At 39.4% G+C, this 25,573-nt stretch overlaps 3 protein-coding genes across 6 annotated transcripts; 2 read left to right on the plus strand and 1 right to left on the minus strand.

Annotated features, from left to right (window-relative positions):
* Positions 1-664: 664 nt before the first annotated feature.
* Positions 665-9,472, plus strand: cul4a (cullin 4A). 2 transcript variants are annotated; one of them, XM_026319666.2, is made up of 21 exons: positions 665-924; positions 1,022-1,310; positions 2,371-2,486; positions 2,690-2,793; positions 3,416-3,485; positions 3,583-3,656; positions 3,733-3,895; positions 3,985-4,074; positions 4,171-4,253; positions 5,233-5,300; positions 5,692-5,810; positions 5,937-6,129; positions 6,314-6,418; positions 6,552-6,662; positions 7,026-7,111; positions 7,253-7,360; positions 7,661-7,774; positions 7,868-7,973; positions 8,069-8,241; positions 8,386-8,538; positions 8,645-9,472. In XM_026319666.2, exons 2-21 carry the CDS (start codon positions 1,169-1,171, stop codon positions 8,738-8,740), a joined length of 2,274 nt encoding a protein of 757 aa, XP_026175451.1. In that variant the 5' UTR covers positions 665-924; positions 1,022-1,168; the 3' UTR covers positions 8,741-9,472. The 2 variants fall into 2 exon arrangements, with proteins under 2 accessions (XP_026175451.1, XP_026175450.1); XM_026319665.2 differs by having other exon boundaries at positions 665-889.
* A 1,056-nt stretch (positions 9,473-10,528) lies between these two features.
* lamp1a (lysosomal associated membrane protein 1a) lies at positions 10,529-16,462 on the plus strand. 2 transcript variants are annotated; one of them, XM_026320256.1, is made up of 9 exons: positions 10,529-10,932; positions 12,953-13,059; positions 13,203-13,422; positions 13,989-14,150; positions 14,256-14,461; positions 14,548-14,673; positions 14,779-14,845; positions 14,922-15,101; positions 15,617-16,462. In XM_026320256.1, exons 1-9 carry the CDS (start codon positions 10,878-10,880, stop codon positions 15,754-15,756), a joined length of 1,263 nt encoding a protein of 420 aa, XP_026176041.1. In that variant the 5' UTR covers positions 10,529-10,877; the 3' UTR covers positions 15,757-16,462. The 2 variants fall into 2 exon arrangements, with proteins under 2 accessions (XP_026176041.1, XP_026176042.1); XM_026320257.1 differs by having other exon boundaries at positions 10,532-10,932; positions 14,934-15,101.
* Positions 16,463-16,465: 3 nt separating this feature from the next.
* On the minus strand, positions 16,466-24,971 carry grtp1a (growth hormone regulated TBC protein 1a). Of its 2 annotated transcripts, XM_026320260.2 has the most exons (9): positions 24,499-24,971; positions 24,328-24,406; positions 22,132-22,283; positions 21,876-22,034; positions 21,210-21,334; positions 19,125-19,221; positions 18,699-18,871; positions 17,550-17,735; positions 16,466-17,421 (listed from the first exon to the last, which is right to left on the minus strand). In XM_026320260.2, exons 2-9 carry the CDS (start codon positions 24,396-24,398, stop codon positions 17,329-17,331), a joined length of 1,056 nt encoding a protein of 351 aa, XP_026176045.1. In that variant the 5' UTR covers positions 24,399-24,406; positions 24,499-24,971; the 3' UTR covers positions 16,466-17,328. The 2 variants fall into 2 exon arrangements, with proteins under 2 accessions (XP_026176045.1, XP_026176044.1); XM_026320259.2 differs by having other exon boundaries at positions 24,328-24,970.
* Positions 24,972-25,573: the final 602 nt, after the last annotated feature.

The following is a 25,573-nucleotide window of genomic DNA, read 5'->3' on the forward strand; positions in this document are numbered from 1 at the left end:
TAGCAAATTCTGGATGAAAGTGTCCTGCAGTCAGTCAGAAAGAGAAACAGCAGGGAAATCAATCAAAGCCCACCTTTAATTTTTTGAAGAAACGTCTGTAATAATCTGTGCAGTCCATTGACCTGAACATGAAACTCTGATTAGATCTATTACATGTTGTGGATGGAAAGATGTCTTAAAGCTATCCAAAGGTTGAGTGTGTTAAAATTCCTAAATCATACATACAAATTTCTTTGTAGTGTACAAAAAGTTTGATATCTACCAAAAAGGTTGGTTACTAAGTAGTATTAGTATTATCCATCGCTGAAAGGCACCAGTAACAGTTAAACACAACAGTTAATTTTATCTTAAGGTGGACTGGCAAATAATTTCTTTAATAACTGATTGATTGATTGTTTAATTGGAGTTTAAAATGTCAACATTATGAACATGTTTATAGTTATTCCCTGAAGCTCGAGTTCAAATATAAAGTAACTAAAAAATGTTTTTGTCTATATTAGTAACAGTTCTGTAGTACTGGTTATTTTCTGGGTGGAAATGGAAATACAACATGGATTGTAGAGGACCTATGAGGTCAATTCAGGTACTGCAGTATCTGTAAGTGAGTGTCAAAGTCCAAACTGTGCCTGAACGCAACTCGGCCGCTTTTCACCCAGGATGCACCTGTCCAACCGAACTGTCTGATAAAAGCCATTTTGTTGTGCTAGCCAGCTACATGCTAAAGAAAGCCACCAAAACATGGGTCTGTTATATCAGAGATAACTATGTCGCTCAGGGCTTTTGTTTCTGTCGCACAATACGATAACTGAACTCGTTAAAATCTGTACGTAGTTCAGAGTGGCATGGACTAACCAATAAAGCTAAGGTGTTGTGGAGAATACGAAAGCTGGTAAGCTAGCTAGCTAAAGTGTGCAGCAGTGTCAGGTAACACACTGTTAGCTAGTTGTTTACTTAGCTGACGGCAGTTCTTTTTTCTGACTAATTAACCTAACGTGTTTGCTTATAAATGTGTCTTAAACAGACCGCGGCTGTCTGTGCTGTCAACCAAAGACTGCCAGTTCAACAGGCTGGGTTACTGACAGACAATAAACAGGGGACTGAACAGCCCAGCTGAAACTCAGCACAACATTTGAAGCAAACAGCGTTAAGCCAAAGCGCTAATCTGATCATGGCAGAGGACACCCGACAGGACAAGAGAGCCAGCTTCTCGGCTATAACAGAGCACAGTACCAACGGGATGGCCAGGACCTCTGCTATGGCCTCAAGCAAAAGTGGCGCTTCAAAGAAATTAGTGATCAAAAATTTCAAAGGTATTGTCACTGAATGTTTTACCTATATTTTTCTTTATTTCCAAAAACTTTACAGCTTCTCTCAGGTCCGTATTTGTTTTAAATGTTTGGCTTCACCATTAACAGTTAGAGTAAAAGCAGAGAGCATTAAAAATATACTTTTTGTTTTATAAACACCAGAAAACTACTTAAATTCGCCTATTTTGGGTTATATTTTGAAACCAGTCTACAACTGGATTAGGTGTAACTTGACAAGATGCAAGAGCAAGAATAAAACGGTATGTCCTTTAACATGATTTACAGTTAGCTGAAAAACCAAAGTATAAGGTGAGTCCCCTATGTTTACGTGTGGGAGGGACTTGACCAGTGTCAAAATAAGAGTTTAACATATTGCTTCTTGAATCGTACTTAGACTATGCAGCTTCTGAATTAGATTTAATAAACACACACCGGGGTCTGGGGCATGTGTGCTGAAGATGCTGTCCTGGAGCTGTGTTAATTACTGGGAAGTTAGTAAGATCAGACATTACATTTTAAGAGTTTTAAAGCATTTCATTACAAACTAAACAAAGATATGGTTTGGAAAGACATTCAGAGTTGTCCAGTTCACCCTCCTACTAAATATCAATATAATCCATGCTTTAGTTTCAAAACATAAGCCAAAAATGAGACATTCCCTGTTCCTGTGCCCTTTTGGTTAAACAAAAAGCAATTTTTTTTTTTCATTGCCCATCATCCAAGTTGTTAAATTAAATTTGTTGAAACATTCTTATCTCAATGCAACAGATCATGTAACTTGCATTTTTAACTAGTTTTTTTAAAATATGGAACAAAACAGAAGGTGGCACAGTTATTCAAAAGATTTTTAAAGGAATTACTAGAAGATATATATTTATTATTTAGTATTTAATAGTGTCCTTTAAAAAAAAACTGATGGCTACCAAATTATTATGATTTTGTTAGACATGTTATAGTTGTTGTATTGTTTCATTCGCACTAAGAAGTTTCTGTTAACTTGTTTGGAAGTTCACATATAGTGTAGGAGCTATAAGTCAACTTTGTTTTTGGCTTTTTGTAACAGACAGGCCAAAACTAGCAGAGAACTACACTGAGGACACATGGCTAAAACTACAAGATGCAGTAGGTGCCATTCAGAACAGCACCTCTATCAAGTACAATCTGGAAGAGCTCTATCAGGTTTGTTTGTCTCTGTTTTTTTTTTTTTTTTTATGTACAAATATGCCAGTAGTTGCCAATTGTTAATTACAGTTCAACTTGTAGATTTTAGCAATTTGCTTGACATTGGTAATCCATCAGAAGAGAATCTCTACTTTTTTGTTTACCGTTACACAGTTTTGCATTAATGTGTGTCTTTTTTTTCTGAAACACTTGTTTTGAAGGCCGTGGAGAACCTGTGTTCATATAAAGTCTCCCCAACACTGTACAAGCAGCTACGGCAGGTCTGCGAAGAACATGTGCAGGCCCAGATCCATCAGTTTAGAGAATATCCTTTTTTGTGCAACTGTATTGGGAAATTATGTGTCAAACCTATTGTTTAATTATTTACTGAGATTTGTACAAAAAGGATACATATTTAGGTGTTCTACCTCATAAGACCCCCATCTTTGCTAGTAATAAAAGTGGTTTATTGTAATATACCAAACTGCATTTGGCCCGTTCACGACTTGTAAAATATGTTCATTTAGTGTCACCCTTTCAGATCTACTTCCCACCATTAATGGTAGGACACTAGTCAAAGCTTTTCAATCACAAGCCTGCAGTTCTGACAGTGATTGTCAATTTTGGCAGCAATGAACTTTGCTGGCACAGTTCAGGTGTTTTGCAGTCTTTTACCACAAGGGATCACTAGTAGGCTTAAATAGGGGTAAATTCAATCAAGTTGGGGAGTTCACCATTGTATTTCCAAATCTTCCACAGTGGAGCTTTATCAAGCGGTAGCTCTGACTAGCAGATTATATAAAGAAGTTTGATATATCGCATGATAATAAGGCAGCCCTGAAATCACAGAATAACAAAATTGTCTCAAAATATAGGCAAACCAATCCAGCATCACCTGAATTGAACACTGAGTGAATATGATATTTCTTCCTTAACATGGAGTTTACAGAGTCTTTGGACAACCTTTCCTTCCTGAAACGTATGAATCGCTGCTGGCAGGACCACTGCAGGCAAACTGTAAGGTTTGATGTTGGTCAGATATAAATATGATAACTATGCTTTATTTAGTTTTGTTCCATTCAGAGGACAGTGTTTTTGTATTTTGTCTTTGTAGATAATGATCAGAAGTATCTTTCTCTTCCTGGATCGTACCTACGTCCTTCAGAACTCTTTGCTGCCCTCCATCTGGTAAAATCACAGTTTATTCAAATAATTCTGCTTGTTAAGGTGTATTCAGAAAGCTGACAGCATGTATGAATTGCAGGGACACTGGCTTGGAACTGTTTCGTACCCACATTGTGAGTGACAGTGCAGTTCAGAAGCGGACGGTAGATGGAATTTTGGAGCAGATCGAACTGGAGCGGAATGGGGAGACTGTAGACCGCAGTCTGCTTAGGAGCCTGCTGGGCATGCTGTCAGACCTGCAGGTACTCGATCGTTTGTTTACAATAGCTAATCAGTAGATGGTCTAAATGTGTGAGTGCTTTTACCTCCTGGCTGTCTAATTTTTATTAAGGTTTACAAAGATTCCTTTGAGGAGAGGTTTTTGATTGAGACCAATCGTCTGTATGCAGCAGAGGGGCAGCGGCTAATGCAGGAGAGAGACGTAAGTGGAATTATTATTCAACTGTACGTGTGTGTCATGTGTTTCACATTTTCTAATTGACAAATGTGCTGAATATAAGTGTTTCTATGTGTCCAGGTGCCCGAGTACCTGCACCATGTGGCTCGCCGGTTAGAGGAGGAGAATGATCGTATAATGAACTACCTCGACCAGAGCACTCAGTAATTAGTTTTCAATTTTCAGTTATGGTATTGTTGTATTATTGAGACAAAAACCAGGTCACAAGTACCAATTGGAGATCATGTGCATACCAAACTTCATCAAATAAAAGTATGGTAAATATTGATAACAATTTTTTTTCTTGCTGTTAAGGTATTGTGCATCTAATTTATAATTAATTTAACTCAAAAATAAATACAGTACACATGGACATAATGTTACATTTGTTTTATAATTGATATATAATTTGCCCTGTTTTGGACCTACAGCCAAGCGGTGCAGTCCAGTAAATGTTCAATATACAGTAAACCCCCGAAATTTGCTTTCCTAGAGCATCCGCGAACTGTGAAAAACTTTGGATGTGGTCAAAAAATCTCTATAAATGTCTATTTTTATAGTTTAAATATGCCCCCAAATATGCTCCCAAAACACTTTAATTTCATTTTCAGCTTAATACATTATTAGTAAATAAATGAATGACCTAAATTACAAAATTTTGTTGTTCTTAATAATTTACCATTAAAACACATAAAAAAATTGCAGAGGATATTTGCGGTTTTTCGCGAAATTGCGGAGGTTTCTGCTAACAATTATGGAGGTGTAAAGAAAACACTGTGTTGTGCTTCTTGTCTTTCTGAAATCTATTCACATTAAGCTCACTCAACAGTTTTGTAATTTAAAATCTATCTATTGATCTATCTTGATCTATTAATCAAGGGTTAACATATAAAACTATACTGTGCAAGACTTAATTTAACAATTGTTATCAGTGCGGTTTTTTCCCCAAAAGATTTTAAATCATAACCTCAGAGCTGTAGCTATGACCCATATTTTCTTTAGCTTTTAACAAATAATTGATGAATCTAAAGATCGGGGGGAATATTTAAAAGCGTTTCTTTAAATGTAGATGAAGGGATTTTGAATATGCTACATCTGTTTAAGCTTTTGGATATACTTCCTCATTTTTCTGTTTTATCTCAGGAAACCACTTATTAGCTGTGTTGAGAAACAACTTTTAGGAGAACACATGACAGCAGTACTACAAAAGGGTATGTTTTTGAGTCCTTTGCATTAGTGTGTATACATTTGTAAAGATTGTGATGTTCTTAATTTGGTTTGCATTACCTTGTAAATTATACTGCCTTTGCAACTAAATCTAGTACTGCTTTGCTTGTTGCTTTTAAATCTTATTCAAGCTCATTTATTTTGTCTGCTTCTTTGTGATGTGAAATGGTTGTGAGTAAAATGTATTATTGCACAGTCATGGGTAAAGTCAAAAAGTGACATCTACACTCATGGTGCTTCAATACACATCGATTTTTAGTTCAGTCAGTAAATTCTATTTAGTCATAAACATGAAACTGTAGAATGTAGTTGAAGTTGTATTTTTTAATACTTTTGCACACACTAAGTCAATAATATGTTATATTTTTGTGTAAGGTCTAAGCACACTGCTGGATGAGAATCGTGTGACTGAGCTGGGTCTGCTGTACCAGCTCTTCAGCAAAGTGAAGGGAGGGCTTCCTACACTTCTGCAGTTCTGGAGGGACTACATCAAGGTATATACGTAGCTGAGTTAGTATATACGTGAACATACAATACAAAGCATTATCCTTCCTTTTTATGTGAGAAACTCACACATTGATGGTTACCAAATATGCATACACAACTTTGTCTACTCCCAGTCTTTTGGTGGGGAGATTGTATGTACTCCAGAGAAAGACAAGGACATGGTGCAAGACCTGCTGGACTTCAAGGACAAGATGGACAACGTGGCACAGAGCTGCTTTGCACGGAATGAGGGTTTCATCAACGCCATGAAGGAGGCCTTTGAGACCTTTATCAACAAGAGACCCAATAAACCTGCTGAACTTATTGGTAGGTTGGGCGAAGAAATGACAGCTGTGACTCATTCATTCTTTCAGGCCTTTCAATTTTTAATAGCTTTGTGAAAGTGTAAAATGCATTTTTTGTTTTTTCAATAATTTTACCCAGCACATTTTATTGTCATTTTTATTCCAGGTTGTGGTAACAATTGTTATGGTTATTATTTCCTATTTAGCTAAATATGTGGATTCCAAATTGAGGGCAGGAAACAAGGAGGCTACAGAGGAGGAGCTGGAGAGAATACTGGACAAGATAATGATAATCTTTCGTTTCATACATGGTCAGTTACACTTCTGTGCATGTGTGTGGGGTGAATGGATTTGTCAGTGTTTGCTTTCTCAGTCAGTTAGCATTACTAAACATTATGCACTTTCTTGTACTCTGTCATCTTGATTATTATTTTCCCCCTCCAGGAAAAGATGTTTTTGAAGCTTTTTATAAGAAGGACTTGGCCAAGCGTCTCTTGGTGGGCAAGAGTGCTTCTGTTGATGCTGAGAAGTCCATGCTCTCCAAGCTCAAACATGGTGAATCTCTAGTCTGATGTTATTAGTCATTAATTGTTGTCAATAAAAAAGACACCTTGTCAGATTCTGGGATATATGCTTAATATTCTAATAAACAATGCAATTTGATTTTAAGAGGTGTACAATATGTCATTGGTGTTGGTCTGATTGGTGCTTTAGGAACAGTTCCAAATCCTTTCATTGTAGACTTGGAGCACCTTGATGCACATTATATTAGTGTGTCATCTGCACAAAGGATGTTTGCATGTACCCAGTAGTGTAGCAGTCTAAGCACTGAAATAAATATTAAAATCTGAAATAGTCTGTAATGGGTGAGTGTGAAAAAACATTAGTAATGATATTCGTGGGTTTTGCTTACTTCAGAATGTGGAGCAGCATTTACCAGCAAGCTGGAGGGGATGTTCAAGGACATGGAACTGTCCAAAGACATCATGATCCAGTTCAAACAGGTACTCACAGCCTTAAACATATAAACATACATGTGCATTGTGAAACATTGATGCCATACTTAAATTCATGGATTTGACTGTGCTGAGTCATTAAATGCATTTTTCATGCTTAATTGATAAAGTTGTGTTTTTTCTACTCAGTATATGCAGAACCAGCGTGAGCCAACCAACATAGAACTCACTGTCAACATCCTCACTATGGGATACTGGCCTTCATACACACCCATGGAGGTTCACTTGCCCCCAGAGGTAAGTACTTGTATGTTTAGGTGTTGTTAATTGTACACACTATGCTGTGATAATACTGAAAAGTAGGGTTTGGAATCATAAAAGCAGTTTATGCACCTGGGTTAAGTAGAATTTCAACATCAGACTTTTTGCTCAAATAATATTTAATTGTTTAGAGTGCATTCAGTGTGCTGAATTAAAGTTGGCAGCAAGATGATAAAGGTTGTGAAGAAAGCTTGTCAAAACAATAGACTTAATGATGATGGTCTCGGACTGTTAAGGATAATCTTAGTACAAATTTCATCTCTTTGGTGTTGGTAGATGGTAAAACTCCAGGAGGTGTTCAAGCTGTTCTACCTGGGTAAGCACAGTGGGAGAAAGCTGCAGTGGCAGCCCACACTGGGTCATGCTGTATTAAAGGCGGAGTTTAAAGAGGTAAACCTTTTTGGACATCCAAGGCATAGAGTAGATAGACAAATTAGCTTAAGAGTGTTTCTGAGCTGCACGTACCACTGTTTTATCCTACAGGGTAAGAAGGAGCTCCAAGTCTCCCTGTTCCAGACGCTGGTGCTGCTGATGTTTAATGAGGGGGAGGAATTCAGCGTGGAGGAGATCCGCACTGCCACTGGCATAGGTGATACAGGTCTTGAAATATGTAATTCAGCTGTTCTGTTGTTGGAGAGGTGATCCTGATAGGATCACACTGACAGTGTTGCTTGTCCTGCACAGAGGAGGGCGAGCTCAGGCGCACACTGCAGTCCCTAGCCTGTGGAAAAGCTCGCGTTCTCAACAAGAACCCTCGAGGGAAAGATGTGGAGGATGGAGACCGTTTCAATTTCAACAATGATTTTAAACACAAACTGTTCCGCATCAAGATCAACCAGATCCAAATGAAGGAAACGGTAAAACTACCAGCACATTTCTTTCTTTTTTTTCCTCACAACACCTCCACAGCCAGTGCTTTACAGGGGTGTAGTTTTTTGTTGAATACTTACATAATGCTGTGATGATGATTATTAACCATTTTAGACATGTTTTTCTCACAGGTAGAGGAGCAAGTAAGCACCACAGAGCGTGTATTTCAAGACAGGCAGTATCAGATTGATGCAGCCGTGGTACGCATCATGAAGATGAGGAAGACTCTCAGTCACAACCTGCTGGTATCAGAGCTCTATAATCAGCTGAAGTTCCCTGTTAAGGTGACTTATCTTAAGCTTCTCATTCTCATTGCTATGATTTCACTTTCAGCACCTAAGCACATACACACAAAGTTTATCAGTATCTGACTTGGTTTTCTCTCCACAGCCGGGCGACCTGAAGAAACGGATCGAGTCACTTATAGACAGAGACTACATGGAACGTGACAAGGAGACTCCTAACCAGTACCACTATGTTGCCTGAGGGGGTACCACTGTCAATGCAATGCTTTCCTCACAGCAAGCGTACAGCTGGACCCTTAAAACAGCATTAAAGCCCTTCAGCCACCTGACTCTCCTCTGGTGCCCATCTTTCCCTTCATCCACAAACCTGGATGCAGCTTCCAGATCACGCAGAGCTCCAGACAGGCGAGAGAGACTTGGCTGCGCTGTTCCCACGGCAGTATCTTTAGTGGGATGCTGAGATTGGGCTGGAGAAGGTGTTGATGGTTGGTTTATGTGACTTACAAATCTGCTAATGCAAAACTCAACTGAAAATAACTAGCACTTTCCTCAGTTTTAGTTTAGTGTTTTTTTCTCTCTCAAGAATTGGGATCTTTTTTCATATTTTAAATTCAGTTATTTTCTGATATAGTTGGTTTGTCTGGAGTTTTAAAATGTTTTTTTTTTAGTTTGTTTTTTTTTTTTTCAAGGCATTCTCCTAATGTATGGCTGCAAAAAGTGCTGGCTCTAAACCTGATAGATTGATTAGACGTGAAGTTGTCCAGTTGGTTAGAGAATGACATGTTTGGGCCAGAGGGAAGGTTCATTGCTGGTAGCACAGATACTGCAGTAGCCAATTGGTTATTTCTTTGGGTATCTTGTATGTTTTGACCAAAATGTCCAATGTCATGTGCTGACGTTTTTGTAGATCAGATTGTATTCTGTGTAAGCGTGAGAAAAGTGAACCTGAATAAATGGATATTTAATGATTCAACTATTTGTAGATACTATCTTAGGTGTTTGAACACATCTCCCCTGTTTTATCCACCTTGTAAAGGGTTTACCTCTGCCAGCTACAGCTGAGACTAGACACTTTCAGTAATCTGATTGCATCAGGTCATTCTTTAGGATGATTTTTGATTTAAAATTAACATACTTTCAATTTGATAGCATTCAGGGTTTTAGTATATCAAGTTACTGGAAGATGGAACTGAAAATAAAAGGGTATTTCTTACTTCCACTATCAGATTGTGTACAACCTTTGTACAGTATGATTAAGAAATATATGGTTGTCGACATTGTAGCCTCACTTTAAGACAAGAAAACTGTTGTCAGAAAGCACAGGTGAAGTATGCAGGGAAAATGTTGCAGGGTCCTGAAGAAATCTTGGGCAGCGGCGTTAATGCAGCTTCAGAGTTCCTTCTAGGGTTTTGCACTCCCTCGTGAACTGATGGTATCAGCTGACTGCCCACAACACACGCACTTTGCCGCCTGCGCAGCACATGGTGTGTGTGTGTGTGTGTGTGTGTGTATACACTTTCACGCTACCTTCCCATATAGCAAACAATATGTTGTGCTCCAAAATATGCATTTCATATACAGTATAATGACTCCTCTACATACCATATTAATTTCAGGAATGTGAATATCACTCCTTAATGGCTTCACGATTTCATGGTATTTAAAAGCAGCTATTTCAAATTATACACAATTTACAGTGTCAGGAAGCAACGTTTGGGTGTTTTCCCTCCCCGGTCCTATAAGCTACATTTTGCTTTTAATCAACCCTGACAAGTTGTTTTTCGTTTTTTGTGAGAGAAGTTATTTTCTTTAAAACATTGTACCTGGGGGTCCACTATTTTCCTCACTGGGTTTCTCTATACAGACACCGGCTGGAATGGCATCGCTTGTTTTATGCACGGATACGCAGACTCGTAAGAAGTCATATTTGACAGAAAGTTGTGATGTCATTCCGGACACAGCTGGTCGCCTTGAACGCCTCACAGAGCGGGGGCGGTCTCACGTGATCGTGTGGCTGAACGCTATCTGTTCACATGATAGGACAGGACTCACTCAGGCGTTGCGGCTGGGACCGACCGTTAACCGCGTTTCCCGAGCGTTTTTCCCGGTAAGACATCCCTCACTAATGCTAAATAAACCTCTCACCTGTCTCCAGACCACAGGGACACGTAAACAACAACACCGACGCTTTAGCTTTGGCTAACGGTCCGTCAGGTCAAGTGCACTTGTAGTCGCTTTTCCGTAACGTTACCGTTAACGTTACCGGAGACCCAGCTGAGCCTGCAGCGGCGACGCCACACCGCCTCTCCGGCTTTTTTTTTCTTTCCTACGGGGTCATAAAAGCAAAGTGTGCGCCGTGCTGTGTCCTGGAGTGAAGGATGAAACTCTCTCAGGCTTTGACAGCGCTCTCCGTCGCCTGGTTTGCGGTTTTAGGTGAGTGTTTGCGGTACAGAGCTGCCTCGACACGGCCACTAACGACATAACGGTGGTTATAGCCACACACTGAGATACATGCTACAACACTGTAGGGCATTAGCGCTGGTTGGACAGAACAGACTATTTAAAGATGTCATGGTCTTTTACAGGCCAATTAGTTTATTTTAGAGCTGCAACTTTAGCTGATTAGTTTAATGACAGTAAAATAAACTATTTTTTACTAACTGATTAATTGCTTTGTATGTCGATATTAAGTAGTTAGGCTATTTTTTGTCAAGGTGAGGAGTCTTTCCATCAGGAAGTTCAGCTAAGTGGAAAGTGTACCACAGCATTTCAAAGTTACATAGACCTGTCTATCTGAACTCCAAAATGCAAATGTCAGCTGCACCTATTCTATTCTGATGCCTCGATTTTGCTATTGTTGTGTACTAACAGATTGTCCTCTTTGTTGAGTCATTTGAGAGCTTCACATGACCTCTCTGATGGCTTTGTGTTGCACACAGGCCAGCAGGAGCCTACTGACAGTGTTAGTTTAGTATTGGTGTGACAAGGCCTAAAAACAGACAGGCATTTGGCTGCTGACAACAGGAAAACAGACCAAGTTTGCTTTTTTTTAACCTTTTCATTTTCATTATATAATAATATTCCACTTTGCAACATGCTCAGGGGTCCTTCTGAAGACCCTGCTGACCTTAGAGCTTAAGCCTGCTAGCACCAGTATTTCCTCATACCACATGGATCTGTGTGGAATACGTTTCTGGTTTACTGTGCTGTCTGCACCAGCTGCCTAACACTGCTATCTGCAGCTTGATATGATACACACACACAGCCACTCCTACTTCATGATCAGATTACAGTGTTGTGTAAATCACCTGCTGTGTATTTACAGGAGAAACAGAGAGGTGACCTTAGGGTCAGGTTTTCAGCAAGGCAAGATTTTTTTCCCCTCATGAGCAACTTTTATTTTGTTGTTTCTTTATCATTAAAGTCTGACTGTACATACGGTAGAGAAAAGAAGTATTTGTGCTGATGAAAAGTCAAAGAGGAATAGTCACGGCCATTGAACAGCCACATTTGAGTCAGCTTCTTTCTGGGAAGTGAGACAGAAATGGTGAAACTCAGTTTTTTTTTAGGGACATGAGGGCAGGGTTGATAGGGCTTGAATATCCACTGTAGCCTTGAAGCAACATGTTTTAGAAATACAGCCACTATCACACACACACACACACACACACACAGAAGCAACAGTGAGTTGGCAGTTTCCAGGACATAGAGGTATTAATAGCTTACAATGCATATGTGAAAGTTGCCAGGTTGGCTGAAAGTTGCAAGGTTGGCTGAGTTGGTAAGTGCTGCTTGGTAATTCTGCTCACTCGAGCCACATTTAGTGTAGCCAAATAACTAACAGGCATGGCTTCTGACTTTATTGGTTAGGAGAAATTCAGTTACACCTGTTGCAAGGCTGTTGTGGAGCAGCAGCTCAAATAAGCCCAACAGTGACAGGAATTATTATTAATGTTATAGTTTTTGAGCGTTGCCTGCTTTTACGTGTCAAAATGGGAGAGTCAGAGATAGGGAAGTGGGGGGGGGGGCACTTTTAGCTGTCTATAGACCTCTGGTGGTGGTTTGTGTGAACTGCTTTATGTTGTATGTAGGACATGGCATAATGTAACACTGGTCGTTTTGTAATAATCATTATCTTTGTTCTTGTTTTGTAAACTTTATCATATTAAGTCAGATAAAAACAAGAATGAACCAGATCATAACTTTGTATCATAATACATGTGCAGTAAAATCATCTATTTATCACTATACTGACCTGTGTTAGGATTCTAGCATAAAATCTGGTCATGCTATTTTGTACTTCAGCATCTGATGTTAATTATGAGTAGTTTTTAGTATTTTGAATTACTGCATGCAAGTGTAATTACAATGCCAGACATGTCATACAAATAATGGGATATATAATTCCATATAATTCAGGGTTGTGCATCACTCCTCATTCTGTTCTCTACAGGTTGTATCCAGGCTGTTACTCTTGAAGTGCATGAGGGCAACTCCACATGCATTAAGGCTGAGCTTTCTGCATTGTTCTCCATCACATACAACACCTCCAGCAGCACAGTATGTATAGTGACAGTATTCTGGTTTCCGTCTCTAAAGCATTAATATGAACACAGTTTAATAAACATTGCCATATTCCCTTCAGTTCATCACCACCAATGGATATCCTTGTAAACACAGCTGTATCTCTTTGCTTTCCACAGAGAACAGTGCAGGTCTCTCTGCCTGACTCTGCCACAGTCAATACAGGCAGCAGCTCTTGTGGCACAGGCGGAAGCTCACCATGGCTGGTGGCGGTGTTTGGGTCCGGCCACGCACTGGGACTGAGTTTTTCAACCAATGGAAGTCTGTACCGTGTTGCTAACCTGACGCTACAGTACAACCTTAGCGACACCTCAGTCTTCCCTGATGCCAACAGCTCTGGTGCGAATGGGTTGTAGAATATATTACTCGGGATTTGTCACTGTGGCTGAGACAAAATGATTAATTGAGACAAGAAATTGTCGGATTAATCAATAATGAAATTAATTGTTAGTTCCAGCCCTAGTGATTTCAGTATGTCAGAACAATCAGTATCAGTCAGTCATGTGATCTGCTTCCCATCTCATTTTCTGTTATTATGGCTGCAGGTTGAGAAAATAATTAATGTTAATGTTGATTAATTTAGCATCTACCAATAAAAGCTGCAGGCTATCTGGTTTCTCACACAGCAAAAGACCATTATAGATCTAGACTGAAGATTCATTTAATTTATTGATGATTGAATCAAACTCTGCATGCTGATCACACACATATTTTTAGTCACCACCAGCAATGAAACAGATGACCTTAAAGCACAAAACTCTTAATGTGCATTGTTGACAATATTATTCAGTAGTTAGTCGTGCTGTATCTCTGAAGATAATTGTTTTTCAGAATTGAATCAATTTAGTTGCTAAAACAGGTATGGTATTGTAGATGTATAACTAATTTGTTTGATTGTGCCCTAGATGTGGTCACTGTGACATCGGTTTCAGTTGGGATCTGGGCAATAATCAACACCACATACCACTGTGTGAGCCCCACCCCTTTTAGAGTTGGTGGAGATACTGTCACTTTCTCCATTATGAGGCTGCAGGCGTTCATGCCAGGAAATGACCTCAGCCCAACAGGTGTGGTTGTGATTGTGTTTTTTTTTTCTTGAATAGGTTTGTTTTTAGTGTTCAACTTCTCTCTCTGCAACTGACTTTGTATTTTTATTGTTTCTCCTGTCACAGAAAGTGTATGTATGGCAGATAAGGCCAGTACTACAGCTACAACTACCACTGCCAGTGTTACAACAACAGCAGCTCCAGCACCATCTCCTCCAGGAACACCTGAACGGGGCACCTACTCTGTGAAGAACAGCAATGGTACCATTTGTCTCCTGGCCCAAATGGGACTACAGCTCAACGTCTCCTATATGTCTGTGTCTCAGAATAAGGTAACATGGAGCAGCCCATAGGAAAATTATTTTCACTATAAACTGTTTTACAAACGTGAACTGAACGATTTTCTCCATTGTGCCAGACTGTCCAAAATGTGTTAAACCTGAATCCAAATTTGACAAGTTCATCAGGATCATGTGAAGCCAGCCGTGCTACTTTGGTTTTGACACAAGAGCAATCCACCACACTCAATTTTACCTTCACTATGGTAAATTCATCTCTCTTTTTTGTGAAATTCGCAACATGGCCATTTAGTTTTTATTTCTGTTTGTGTGGATACAAATATCCATTCAGCTCCTCCTTCTGTTCACAGAACTCCACATCCAACAAGTACCATTTGAGTGAGATAAGCCTGTTCGCTAACTGGCCCAACATGACCAGTATGTAATTTGTGATGAGTGAAATAGTTTTTTTCTTTCCTATCTCCAACTTTACTTTGAAGAAACACTAATGCAGGTCTTTTTCCAGCTCCCTTCATAGCCAGTAACACCAGTCTCAACTACCTCCGGAGTACATTGGGTCACTCTTACATGTGCAACGCAGAGCAAACTCTGGTTGTGATACCAGCCTTCTCTCTCAACACGTTTAGACTACAGGTTCAACCCTTTGGAGTCACCACCAACCAGTTTGCTACAGGTATAACTGTTTTATTATTTTAATCCATTCCAAGATTTCTTTCTTTGTCCTCTGACCTCTGGTTTGTTTTCCTATCTGTGTACAGGTTAAACAAAAGTGACAACATTAATCAGTGAGGTTTCGCAGTGCTGTAAAGACTTATTACTCCTTTGGACAGAGTCAGCCCACTTGCTTTCCCTTTCAGTCTTTATGCCAAGATGAGCTCAGCTGTTGCTGGCTGAAGGCCCTTATTTAGCAGGCAGACACAAGAGTGGTGCTGATCTTCTCATTTAAGTCTTGGCAAGAAAGCTAGTGCCATTCCCCAAAAACTGTTCCTTTGAGAGTTGTTAATGTGTCACCGAAAGATTACAGCCACTGAAAGATCTGATTAGTTCACACGTCTCCAACTGGGGAAACGGCCATCATTCAGGACAATAATAATATACATAATCAACAGTCTGGAACAGGGCATTTAACTGCTTTGTAATATGTTTATTTCTCACCTTTCTGGTTCCTCTCTCACTTCACATCTCCAGCGGAGGACTGTCAGATAGATCAAGACCAGATGCTCATCCCCATCATTGTTGGAGCAGCTCTCGCTGGGCTGGTGCTGATTGTGCTTGTTGCATACCTCATAGGCAGGAGGAGGAGCCACGCTGGATACCAGACCATCTGATTGATCTGTCATTAAATGTGAATCTGACAGATGAATGGGGGAGAGATGTAGTAATAGACTGTGGCCATGAGAGTGTGTGAATGGAAGCAGTTGTTACTCTATAGTGAGTGCATAGTTTTGCATATCCTAAGTAACCACTGGATGTTTTAATTTCCTTTCACTTTCGCTGTGGATGATGAGAAATCAAATACCTGCTCTAGTTTAGATGGTGTGCATCATGATGAACCCTGAGTGAACTTAAGTTTTCACACAGTCAAAGGTATAGGAGTTTGAATTTGCAGTAGCAAGTTCACTGTTCACCTGTTTGGCTCGACTCTTGTTAGTGTTCTAGGAATTGGTTAATTTGCTTGAACTCCGTCATTCTTAGTTGTTTTTATAAGGAATAAATAAGTCCCATCCCACGCAGTTAAAGAGGCAGAGGCCGACAAAGTTTACTTGTTCACTTAATCTAAACATTAAGGATATTTGTGCAAGTGAATCATTTCAGTTATTAGTAGTCCGGCCATACACTGTATGTGACTCTGCATTACTGAAATATTTAGCATTGGAAGTGAACAGGTTACTTTTGTATTTTTGCTTTTGTTCGCCCTCTCCCAAACAAAACGAGTTCTAGTGATTTTTTTGGTCTTTTATTTTGTAAGAAAAATAGTTTGGTTTCATTTTCTATCATGTATCTTAATGAAATTTAATAAAAATCTTAAACCCAGCACTGATTTTTTTTCTTTTTTGGAGAATTTCGAGTAACAGTACCTTTATGATTTTCTTTTACATAGTTTCTGAAATAAACATGGCTGTTTACTCTGAGCTGTCCAACCAGGTGTACATTATACACAATAATCAGAGCTAGGCTCACCCCCAAGACTATTTTTGTCCAGTGCCACAAAATCTGATATCAGCACCATGACCATTTCCATGCCCTCCAAATCAAACTGGAAATACCACTGTTAGAAAAAGCTTAGCCCTGTCAGTTTCGCTTGAATTACTGCATCTGTAGTGCATCTGAAATAACTGCACAGGCTCCAATACCTGAATTCAACTAAAACTACAGGCATCAGGTAATGAATTGATATAATAAAATAAATTTCTAGTATGAAATCAATAACATACACATTGGATCACCGTAGCATGTTCAACCACCCACCAAAAGTTCAACTTTTCATTTAACCAAGAAATTAATTATTGGACTTCTAGTGACTGAGACAACTATGAAATGCAGTAGGCAAGTTCCTCCTATCTGTGTTTCTAGTGCAGCACATCAAATATCTGACGTGGCCTTTTGCTGACAAGGCTTTTCTCATCGGTGTCAGACCTTCAGGAGTAAAAAAGTGCTTACATTTTAACAAAATAACATCTTTTGCTAAAAACTACAAGTTAATTTCAAATGGAAATGTATGTTCATACAGTACTAGGAATATTGTGATATTATATATTTACATTTAGGCTGTACGGTTGCCTCAAAATGAGATTAAGACAAAAACTACATGTAGTCACTGTGACATTAAGTGAGTGAAAAAGTTGCAAATGAGCTGCTGGCTGTGTAGTGAGTCTGAGCAACAGGTAGTCAAGTCTGGGTCATGTCTCCTCTGCAGTTATGCATGATCGACAAGTCGTTCGCAGCTTAGTCAAGGTTGCCATGGAGAGACTTCCTGGTTCAGTGAAGATTTTCTACACAAGCCAAGATAGAACAGAATTACAGGATTAAAGAAAGCTATTTACAAGGGACGTTTATCATCTCACTGGAAGACAAGACCAATGAGTTTAAATGCTTTTAATAGTTTAATCACTTCCTTTACCTGCATGAAAGTGTGGCATTCATTGACAAACGGTCCATGGGTGATCTGTTTGAAAACTTGGCAGACATCTGGGAGTGACTGAGCCTGTTGAATCAGGGGCTGGTTGTGATGAATCAATGTCAGAGCTACACGGAAAAGGATTTTTGAACCCTCGTAGAACAGGCAATCCCAAATTCGCAGGACAGTCTGTAGGAAAACAGCATCGATAAAAGGCTATATCTCACTAACAAATGTGCATTTTAAAGAAGAGAGAAAAATCAACAAAGAAAAACCACAAATCAACATAAGTTCTACATCTAATGAAAAAACACACTTTCAGACTATGGGAAGCCAAGGAATACAAATGCATCTTAAAAATAAGATGTAACAACAGACAATGAAGGTGCCAATTTAATGTACAACACCTCAATCTAGAATTTCGGGACTAAAGCCACAAATGCTTGTGTTGTAAAGACAGATGGTATGGAAACGAAGGAAAAACATAAGCATACACAACTAATTATCATAACACATAAACATTTGTATTAAATTCTTTCTTAAATATTTGTCAATTCTCTATGCTGCAGTTATTTTAAACGTGTAACTGGGTGCTATTCCCAAAAGGAGCAGAGGAAAACTCTTCTTCAGTCTTTGTGGGAAATTGATGAGGAATTGTGTCCTTGTTGCTGCGGAAGCAACAGTTCCTAGTTGAACATGGTGCCTGAGTGTGGGAGTGAAATCCTTTGGGACACCATGTGCCTCTGTAAGTGTTACACCCTCCTAGTAAAACTACATATCTGTCTATTAGAACACGGAGTCAAGACACTCTCCAAGCTGACAGATTGAGTTGGCAACAACATATGATCGGTTGGCTATTCCAAAATGGAAACAAGGAAAAGGAGGAATAAAAAGCACATTTGAAATCTATATGTACTCAAAGCATTTCTGGCCTGAAGTCTTGTAGTATGGTAAATGGTGTGCAGAAATAGAGTTTTCATTGTTTGAGAATCCAAAAGCACACAAAGTGTTGAATGCCAATAACCAGGATTAATCTCTGGTGTTATCAAGCTTTCCTAAATATTTTAATAACGAAATTTAAAACTATACAACATATAGTAAATGAATTGCCTCTTAGCCAATATAGCTGCACCGTGAAACACGTAGACACACCTCAACTGGCAAGACGTCTATGTAGAGACAGATGAACCATCGTGAGACCACCAGCGTCCACATGACGTTATGATCCATCATGGTCTGCCAGACTCTGGGGATTTTAAGCTTCACTAGTTCTCCTAACACCTCCTGGTCTGTCTTTAGCCCCACCATGGTTGGATTGTAGTAGTCTGTAACCACACGCACACGCGCACATGAACAATGGACATAAACAAATGAAACATTTTTTCCTAATTTGTGATAACAGTTCTTCATTTAAGTGAGTGCAAGATACAAAAGTAAACACAATGTACACCTTAGGCCACAGACAGTTAAATACAGTGACCTGTGACCTCCTGTAAGAGGTCTCAGGACTAGTTTTAGTCCAGAGCAACGGCCAGAACACTTCCAGTGGCAAATTACTATATGCACAAACACACACACCTGGTAAAATTCTGCCAAGTAGTGCATCCATCAGCCAGAAGGATTTCTCTTCATCTTTTGTGACGATAAGTAGATACCCAGCTATGAAGTTCATCCCCTGAAGACAAAAGAGACACACACTGAGGTTATACATAAATCTCTCAATCCTGTCTGAGCAGGAGACTGTAGAGCTCTTTAAAAAGCATCCAGAGGAGAGACCAGTAAGTGTACGCTTGGCATGAAAAAAGGAGACAAAAAACAGTATAATTAGAGATGTGAATGGGCTCTAGTTATACTACATACAAGATGTCACAATCAGCACAGCCTTACTGTCTGTCAGAACTGCAAACCAAGTTACATATGTTCTGGTCAATAAAATTTACCATTTACATTAATGGTTAATAATTAACATAAGGCCACAAACAGTCTTTCCTTAGACACATATATCTGGAAACGTTAACTTAGATCACAGGTATACAGTGCCTTGCAAAAGTATTCACACCCTTGGCATTTTTCATGTTTTGTTGCCTCACAACCTGGAAATAAAATGGATTGTTTGAAGGTTTGCATCATTTCATTTACAGAACATGCCTACAACTTTGAGGATGTGATATATATATATATATATATATTGCGAAGCAAACAAAATAAAACTTCACCATGCATAACTATTTACCCCCCTAAAGTCAGTACTTTGTAGAGCCACCTTTTCCAGCTGCAAATCACTTCGGATAAGTCTCTATGAGCTTGCCGCATCTTGCCACTGGGATTTTTGCCCATTCCTCAGGGCAAAACTGCTCCAGCTCCTTCATGTTGGGTGGTTTCAATCAATCTTCAAGTCTGACCACAGACTCTCAATTGGATTGAGGTCTGGGCTTTGACTAGGCCATTCAAACACATTTAAACGTTTCTCCTTAAACCACTCGAGTGTTACTTTAGCAGTATGCACTCCATCCCAGTCTCAAATCAGAGGGAGACTGAAACAGGTTTTGCTCAAGAATATCTCTGTATTTAGCACCATCCATCTTTCCCTCGACTCGGATCAGTTTCCCAGTCCCTGCTGCTGAAAAACATTCCCACAGTATGATGCTGCTACCACTACGTTTCACTGTGGGGATGTTGTTCTTGGAGTGATGGGATGTGTTGGGTTTACGCCAGACATAGCGTTTTCCTTGGTGGCCGAAAAGTTCAGCTTTAGTCTCATCTGACCAGAGCACCTTCCTCCATACATTTGGGGAGTCGCCCACATGTCTTTTGGCAAACTCAAAATGTACCTTCTTATTTTTAACACCAAGTAATGGCTTTTTTCTGGCCACTCCATAGAGCTGGGATCTACGGAGTGTACGGCTTATTGTGATCCCATGCACAGATACACCAGTCTCTGCTGTAGAACTCTGCAGCTCCTTCGGGGTTACCTTTGGTCTCTGTGCTGTCTCTCTGATTAATGCCCTCCTTGCCCGGTCTGTGAGTTTTGGTGGGCGGCCCTCTCTTGGCAGGTTTGTTGTGGTACCATGTTCATGTCCATGTCCATTTGAAGATGATGGATTTGAACATTTGGATATTTTTTTATAACCCAACCCTAACTTGCTTGGAGAGCTCCTTGGTCTACATGGTGTGATGCCTCTTGCTTGGTGGTGTTGCAGCCTCTGGGGCCTTTCAGAAAAGGTGCGTTTATACTGACAGATCATGTGACACTTAGATTGCACATAGGTGGACTTCATTTCACTAATTATGTGACTTCTGAAGGTAATTGTTTGCACTAGAACTGTTGAGGGGCTTCATAGCAAAGGGGGTGAATACATATGCACTTGCCAATATTCTGATTTCTAATTTTTAAAAATTCTTTTTTATATATATTTTTCTCATTTCACTTCACCAACTTAGACTGTTTTGTGCAGATCCATCCCATAAAATTCAGATTAAAAAAAACATTTAAATTACAGGTTATAATGTAACAAAACATGAAAAATGTTTTGGCACATGCTTTTTATGTACACACTTTTATCAGCCACAGGCAAGTTTGCATTGTCTTTTTTAATTATTCCTATAAATATTCTCTGATATTTTGAAGGTTTTTGGGTTGGAGCTTGAGTATTTCACAATTACCTGACAGTAACCCACATCTGAATTGTGGTGACCATAAGCCAACAGCACATTGTACAGAGCTTTCTGTAGGCATTGGTTGGATGTCTTGCGGAAGTGGATGTTATCTGGAAATGTTCTGTTCAAGTCTGAAAGAAAGAAACCATAAAGACACATATCATATCTTGTCTCGTGTGTTTCTGTGTGCATGCAATGCGAACATGAGAGAGAGTGAAGGAAAAACAGCAGGAAAGACAAATTACTTTTACAATTGAAAACCTCTGGTGTTCAAATTATATCGCAACACTAAGATAAATGTCTCAACCACAGATGTTTTTTGGTAAGAAATATTACACTGCAGGTAAAGTTGTGGTAATATTTTATGCTGCAACGTAATAGCTACTGGCAGTTTTATTGGTGAATTTTCTACTTCCTGTATACCTTACATTGCATAACACAGTGCTATCTGTGTTACAAGGAAATATGTAACTGAGGGCCCTCAGGCAATGCACAAGTCAAGGCATTTGGCTAGCAATGCACAAGAGAAATCCAGGTTCAATCCACGCCAGGTACTACTGTACTGTATGTTGAATACAACAGTGTGTTGTTGTTTGGATTGGACAGGTATTTCTTCTGATCGCGTGTCTGACAGCAGTTCAAGGTGATGCATCTGTGTGTTCACAGCCTGACCTGTGCAGATAGTCTCCACCAGTCTGTGGTCATGCTGAGCTCCAAGCAGGGATTGGTAGTAGCCTGGGTTCTTCTCTAGCTGGTCTTGAGCTCCACTGGCAGCCATCCAGATCAGAGCCCGGTGCTCATTAGGAATGCCTTTACGTACATAACGCTTTACTGAAGAAGAGGTTAGAGGGGGAACACTGAAGTTTGGTTCAGTTTTGCTGCACACACTTATTCTGAAAATACTGCGGTTTCCAGCTTTCACACTCACGTTTTACGTTCTTCTGCACCCTGTTTTTACCCTTCAGTAGTTTGGACCACTTGATGGACCGCCGGGTGAGCACAACTAGATACTCAGACATGAACTCCTCATATGATTCATAATCAAAGTCCTCTGAACGCTCAAAGCCATATGGATCCACTCTGGACCAGAAAACACAGAGGCAGAGACTGTTACTATTAATGAAACTCATTAGCCTAAAGGATAGTCTTCAGTCGGTATATCACAATCATTCACATCATAGCATTATACACCGCAAACAAACTAAACAGCTTAATTTGAACGTAGTGAACATGTAAATCTATTCTAGTTTGTGTATTTATCTGCTTATACTTGTGTACTATTTGAATTATGACTGAAGACATTCATTGAATTAACTGCGTGCTTTTCTAATTCAATTGTAATATAAAAATCCCTTTTGTTGTTGTCATTCATTAGTCCAGTATCATTTAACTGCTCGTTGTGGTACAGTATTTCTTGATGTTTACCCTAAATTAAACCCATTAATGCACAAAATAAAGGATTGAGGTTCTATTTTATTTCTTATTTCCTATATAGCACGTGTATCTACATTACTTACAGCTACAATGTTGTTTTAGATTAAAAAGTTGTGCGTGTAGACGGCTTGACTTAATTCCTTACATAACATAATCTTCCTGCAGCTTAACCCTTGTACAGGAGCAAAGACATACATAAAGTGAACCTGCAGACCAGTACTGTGGTATGACACCATATCTTTTCTGAACATGTTCAAGCATAACACACTACAGCATGAAACCACCTTCCTACACAAAGTCCAGTTGGTACAGTTACTGGTGTGGTTGTGCAAATACTGGGTAAAAACAAATGTATTATTACACAAAGGTTATATTCCTCATTGGAGCATGTCCTTGTCAAGACAAACGCAAGAGCACACATTAGATGCTATAGTGTGTGGGCTATAGGTGGCACCTTATTTCAGGTGTTTGGCTTATTACAGTTTGTTGGATTGCAAACAATCATTTAATATATACAGCAAACTCTAGGTATTTTCTACCTTCAGCTTATTGTTACATGAAGAAAAAGGGCCCTATTTCACATGCACTCTCAATTCTAATACAACAGGCCTGCAATAAATCCTCCATTCATGAAGGTCATAGTGTTCAGTTTTTGAGGGAACTGTTTACAAAAGGTGTAGCTTTACTATAATTGCATGGTCATTTTGAACACAATATTACACCGAGATAAATTTCTGAAAAAAATTAACCTGTCCTACAAGATAGAGTAAGACAAAATAGGACAAACACTTGTAAAAGTCAAGAGCCATTTAAAGTCTCTCAGTTGATCAAACTTACATGAACACCTCTCTGATAAATGCTTAAAGAATATGTAAACCTTAAAAATTAAAAAAAAACTTCAAACTTAATTTAAAAACATTTTTTTTAGCATGTTGTTGGATTAGACTGCATTAGCTTTGGGTAGCATTAGCTTTGGGTAGCTTTGCCAAATAGTGTGAGATCAACCAATTTCTGCAGTTTTGTTTGAGGTATTATGTCATGACAAAAATATTCTGATTTCTGATGACCAAACACCAGTGCGACAGCAAAACACATTTCTCTGTAAATCACTCAAGACCATTACGTCAGGAGAGCAATAAAATGCAGTTTGACCAAAGTATACATTTTGGATTGTTCCAGCTCAGGCTCTGGGAACCCACAATTCCCAAATATGACGAGTAACACGAGATTTGTGTTGTTGATGTAAAAACTTACTATCTACAGGTCGAGACATGGCAACTGGACTTCTACTTTTTAGGTAGTTGCCATGACTCAACCTGTAGATAACTTCACCTTCACGACTGAGAATCTCCAGAGTTAAAAACTTACTAGTAGCGTTAACAAGTTACGCGGGATTTGTACTGTTGATATAAAAACATACCTAGTCGCGTTAACAAGTAACGCGAGATTTGTACTGTTGATATAAAAGCTTAACTAGTCGCGTTAACCGTTGGTTGAAGTAGTTAAGCTAGTTGGCTAATGTTACTGCCTCCAGTTCCCACAAATTAAGGAATAAAGTCGCAGCCTAGTTCTGGGTGTACTTCTCATGCACCTTACTAACTTCCATCGTCCTCCCAAACTGCTACCTGACATGGCTTTATTGATTTTACTGCCTGCTATTAGCCACTAAGCCCGTGTTTGCTAACCTTACCTGTCCACCCTGTCTTTTGCTCCGCCGTCGCCGGTGGCCCGGGTCCGGTTATTCGCTTGGTTCTTCTCCATTGCTTCCCCTGCTCCAGTGATATGTTGAAATTGTACCCACCGTATTTTTGTTTCGAAAAGCAACACAAAAGTTCACAACAAACATGAAAGTCGAAGGTACCGTTTATGTTGAGGTAAGTTTGCTTTCACCTTCTCCATGTTTGCGGGCGGAGAAACACGGGACAGGACGCACCTGCTTTTTCCCCCGGGATCAACATGCTATTCGTGCAGAGCGGACGACGTGAAAAGCATGTCAAGGCTTGGCCCCCTGAACCAAGAAGTCGGTGCAGCTCGATTTCCCAAATATTTTATCGATTCTCCGATGTACAAGCAGCTCCTTGGAATGAGCGAGGTTAGCCGTGAGTTTTATCGCCATCCATATCCACCTGCTGCGGCCCCCCCGCCCGTCCTCCTCGGAGTACAGCTACTTGCATCCAAACAGTAACGTCATGAGTGCAAACAGGTACAAGTCACTTCCAGTCTTGTCCTAAGTACTTCACCAAGGATTTCGGTGTCCCGACGTTTGCCCTGGGACACGCACGCATAACCTAATAGATCTAATGCTGCTTTCAAGTGATTCCACTAACATCGTACTTCTAAGCTTTCTTGGAATGGCTAGATGTGGCAATGTGGTGCATTCACGACTTTACAAAGAGGAAAGTGGAGCTCCAGTGGAGGAACTAGGAATACATTTATTGCGTCCCCCATTGGAAGTTTGCACATATCACAGAGATTCAAATAAATAAATAAATAAATATGGCAACGGGATGAATCCAATTGTTTATAACTGTAGATCCATTCTCATCCTTGGGGAAAGGTATTATGAATTATTGTTTTTTTTTGCTAATATTGTTAATTTTAAATAATACATAAGAAAGGTGTTGAGTATGAAAATAAAGCAAACCTTACCTCAGGTATCCAAATTTAAAGTAAATTTTATGCTAATGAGAGAAACTGAGAGGGGCAGATATACTGTTTTCTGGGGTTTATTATTTTTATTTTATATATGTATGGAGCAATCTGCCAGAAATAACTACATGGCGAACATTGGTGTACTATACTCTATTAACCACAGCTAAAGGAATGTGAGTAAACAGAAATTCACCACAGGCTTTTACCTAAATCAGATTAGTAAAGATTTGATGTTATGCATTTCTGCCCTACAAATGCACGTGGAAACTCTGTAATAACACCAG

Source organism: Mastacembelus armatus, chromosome 3 (assembly GCF_900324485.2).
Source record: "Mastacembelus armatus chromosome 3, fMasArm1.2, whole genome shotgun sequence".
Taxonomy (NCBI): Eukaryota; Metazoa; Chordata; class Actinopteri; order Synbranchiformes; family Mastacembelidae; genus Mastacembelus; species Mastacembelus armatus.

What these genes read in the sequence shown, in the direction of transcription:
- cul4a (XM_026319666.2), top strand. Translation starts at nt 1,169, where the DNA reads ATGGCAGAGGACACCCGACAGGACAAGAGAGCCAGCTTCTCGGCTATA. An exon ending in TCATGATCCAGTTCAAACAG is followed by an intron (nt 7,112 to 7,252) that starts GTACTCACAGCC and finishes TTTTCTACTCAG; the next exon opens with TATATGCAGAACCAGCGTGA. An exon ending in CCGCACTGCCACTGGCATAG is followed by an intron (nt 7,974 to 8,068) that starts GTGATACAGGTC and finishes TGTCCTGCACAG; the next exon opens with AGGAGGGCGAGCTCAGGCGC.
- grtp1a (XM_026320260.2), bottom strand. Translation starts at nt 24,398, where the DNA reads ATGGAGAAGAACCAAGCGAATAACCGGACCCGGGCCACCGGCGACGGC. An exon ending in GCAAAAGACAGGGTGGACAG is followed by an intron (nt 22,284 to 24,327) that starts GTAAGGTTAGCA and finishes TTTCTGGTCCAG; the next exon opens with AGTGGATCCATATGGCTTTG. An exon ending in TAGACGTCTTGCCAGTTGAG is followed by an intron (nt 17,736 to 18,698) that starts GTGTGTCTACGT and finishes GTTTTCCTACAG; the next exon opens with ACTGTCCTGCGAATTTGGGA.
- lamp1a (XM_026320256.1), top strand. Translation starts at nt 10,878, where the DNA reads ATGAAACTCTCTCAGGCTTTGACAGCGCTCTCCGTCGCCTGGTTTGCG. An exon ending in CCCTGATGCCAACAGCTCTG is followed by an intron (nt 13,423 to 13,988) that starts GTGCGAATGGGT and finishes ATTGTGCCCTAG; the next exon opens with ATGTGGTCACTGTGACATCG. An exon ending in AAATGACCTCAGCCCAACAG is followed by an intron (nt 14,151 to 14,255) that starts GTGTGGTTGTGA and finishes CTCCTGTCACAG; the next exon opens with AAAGTGTATGTATGGCAGAT.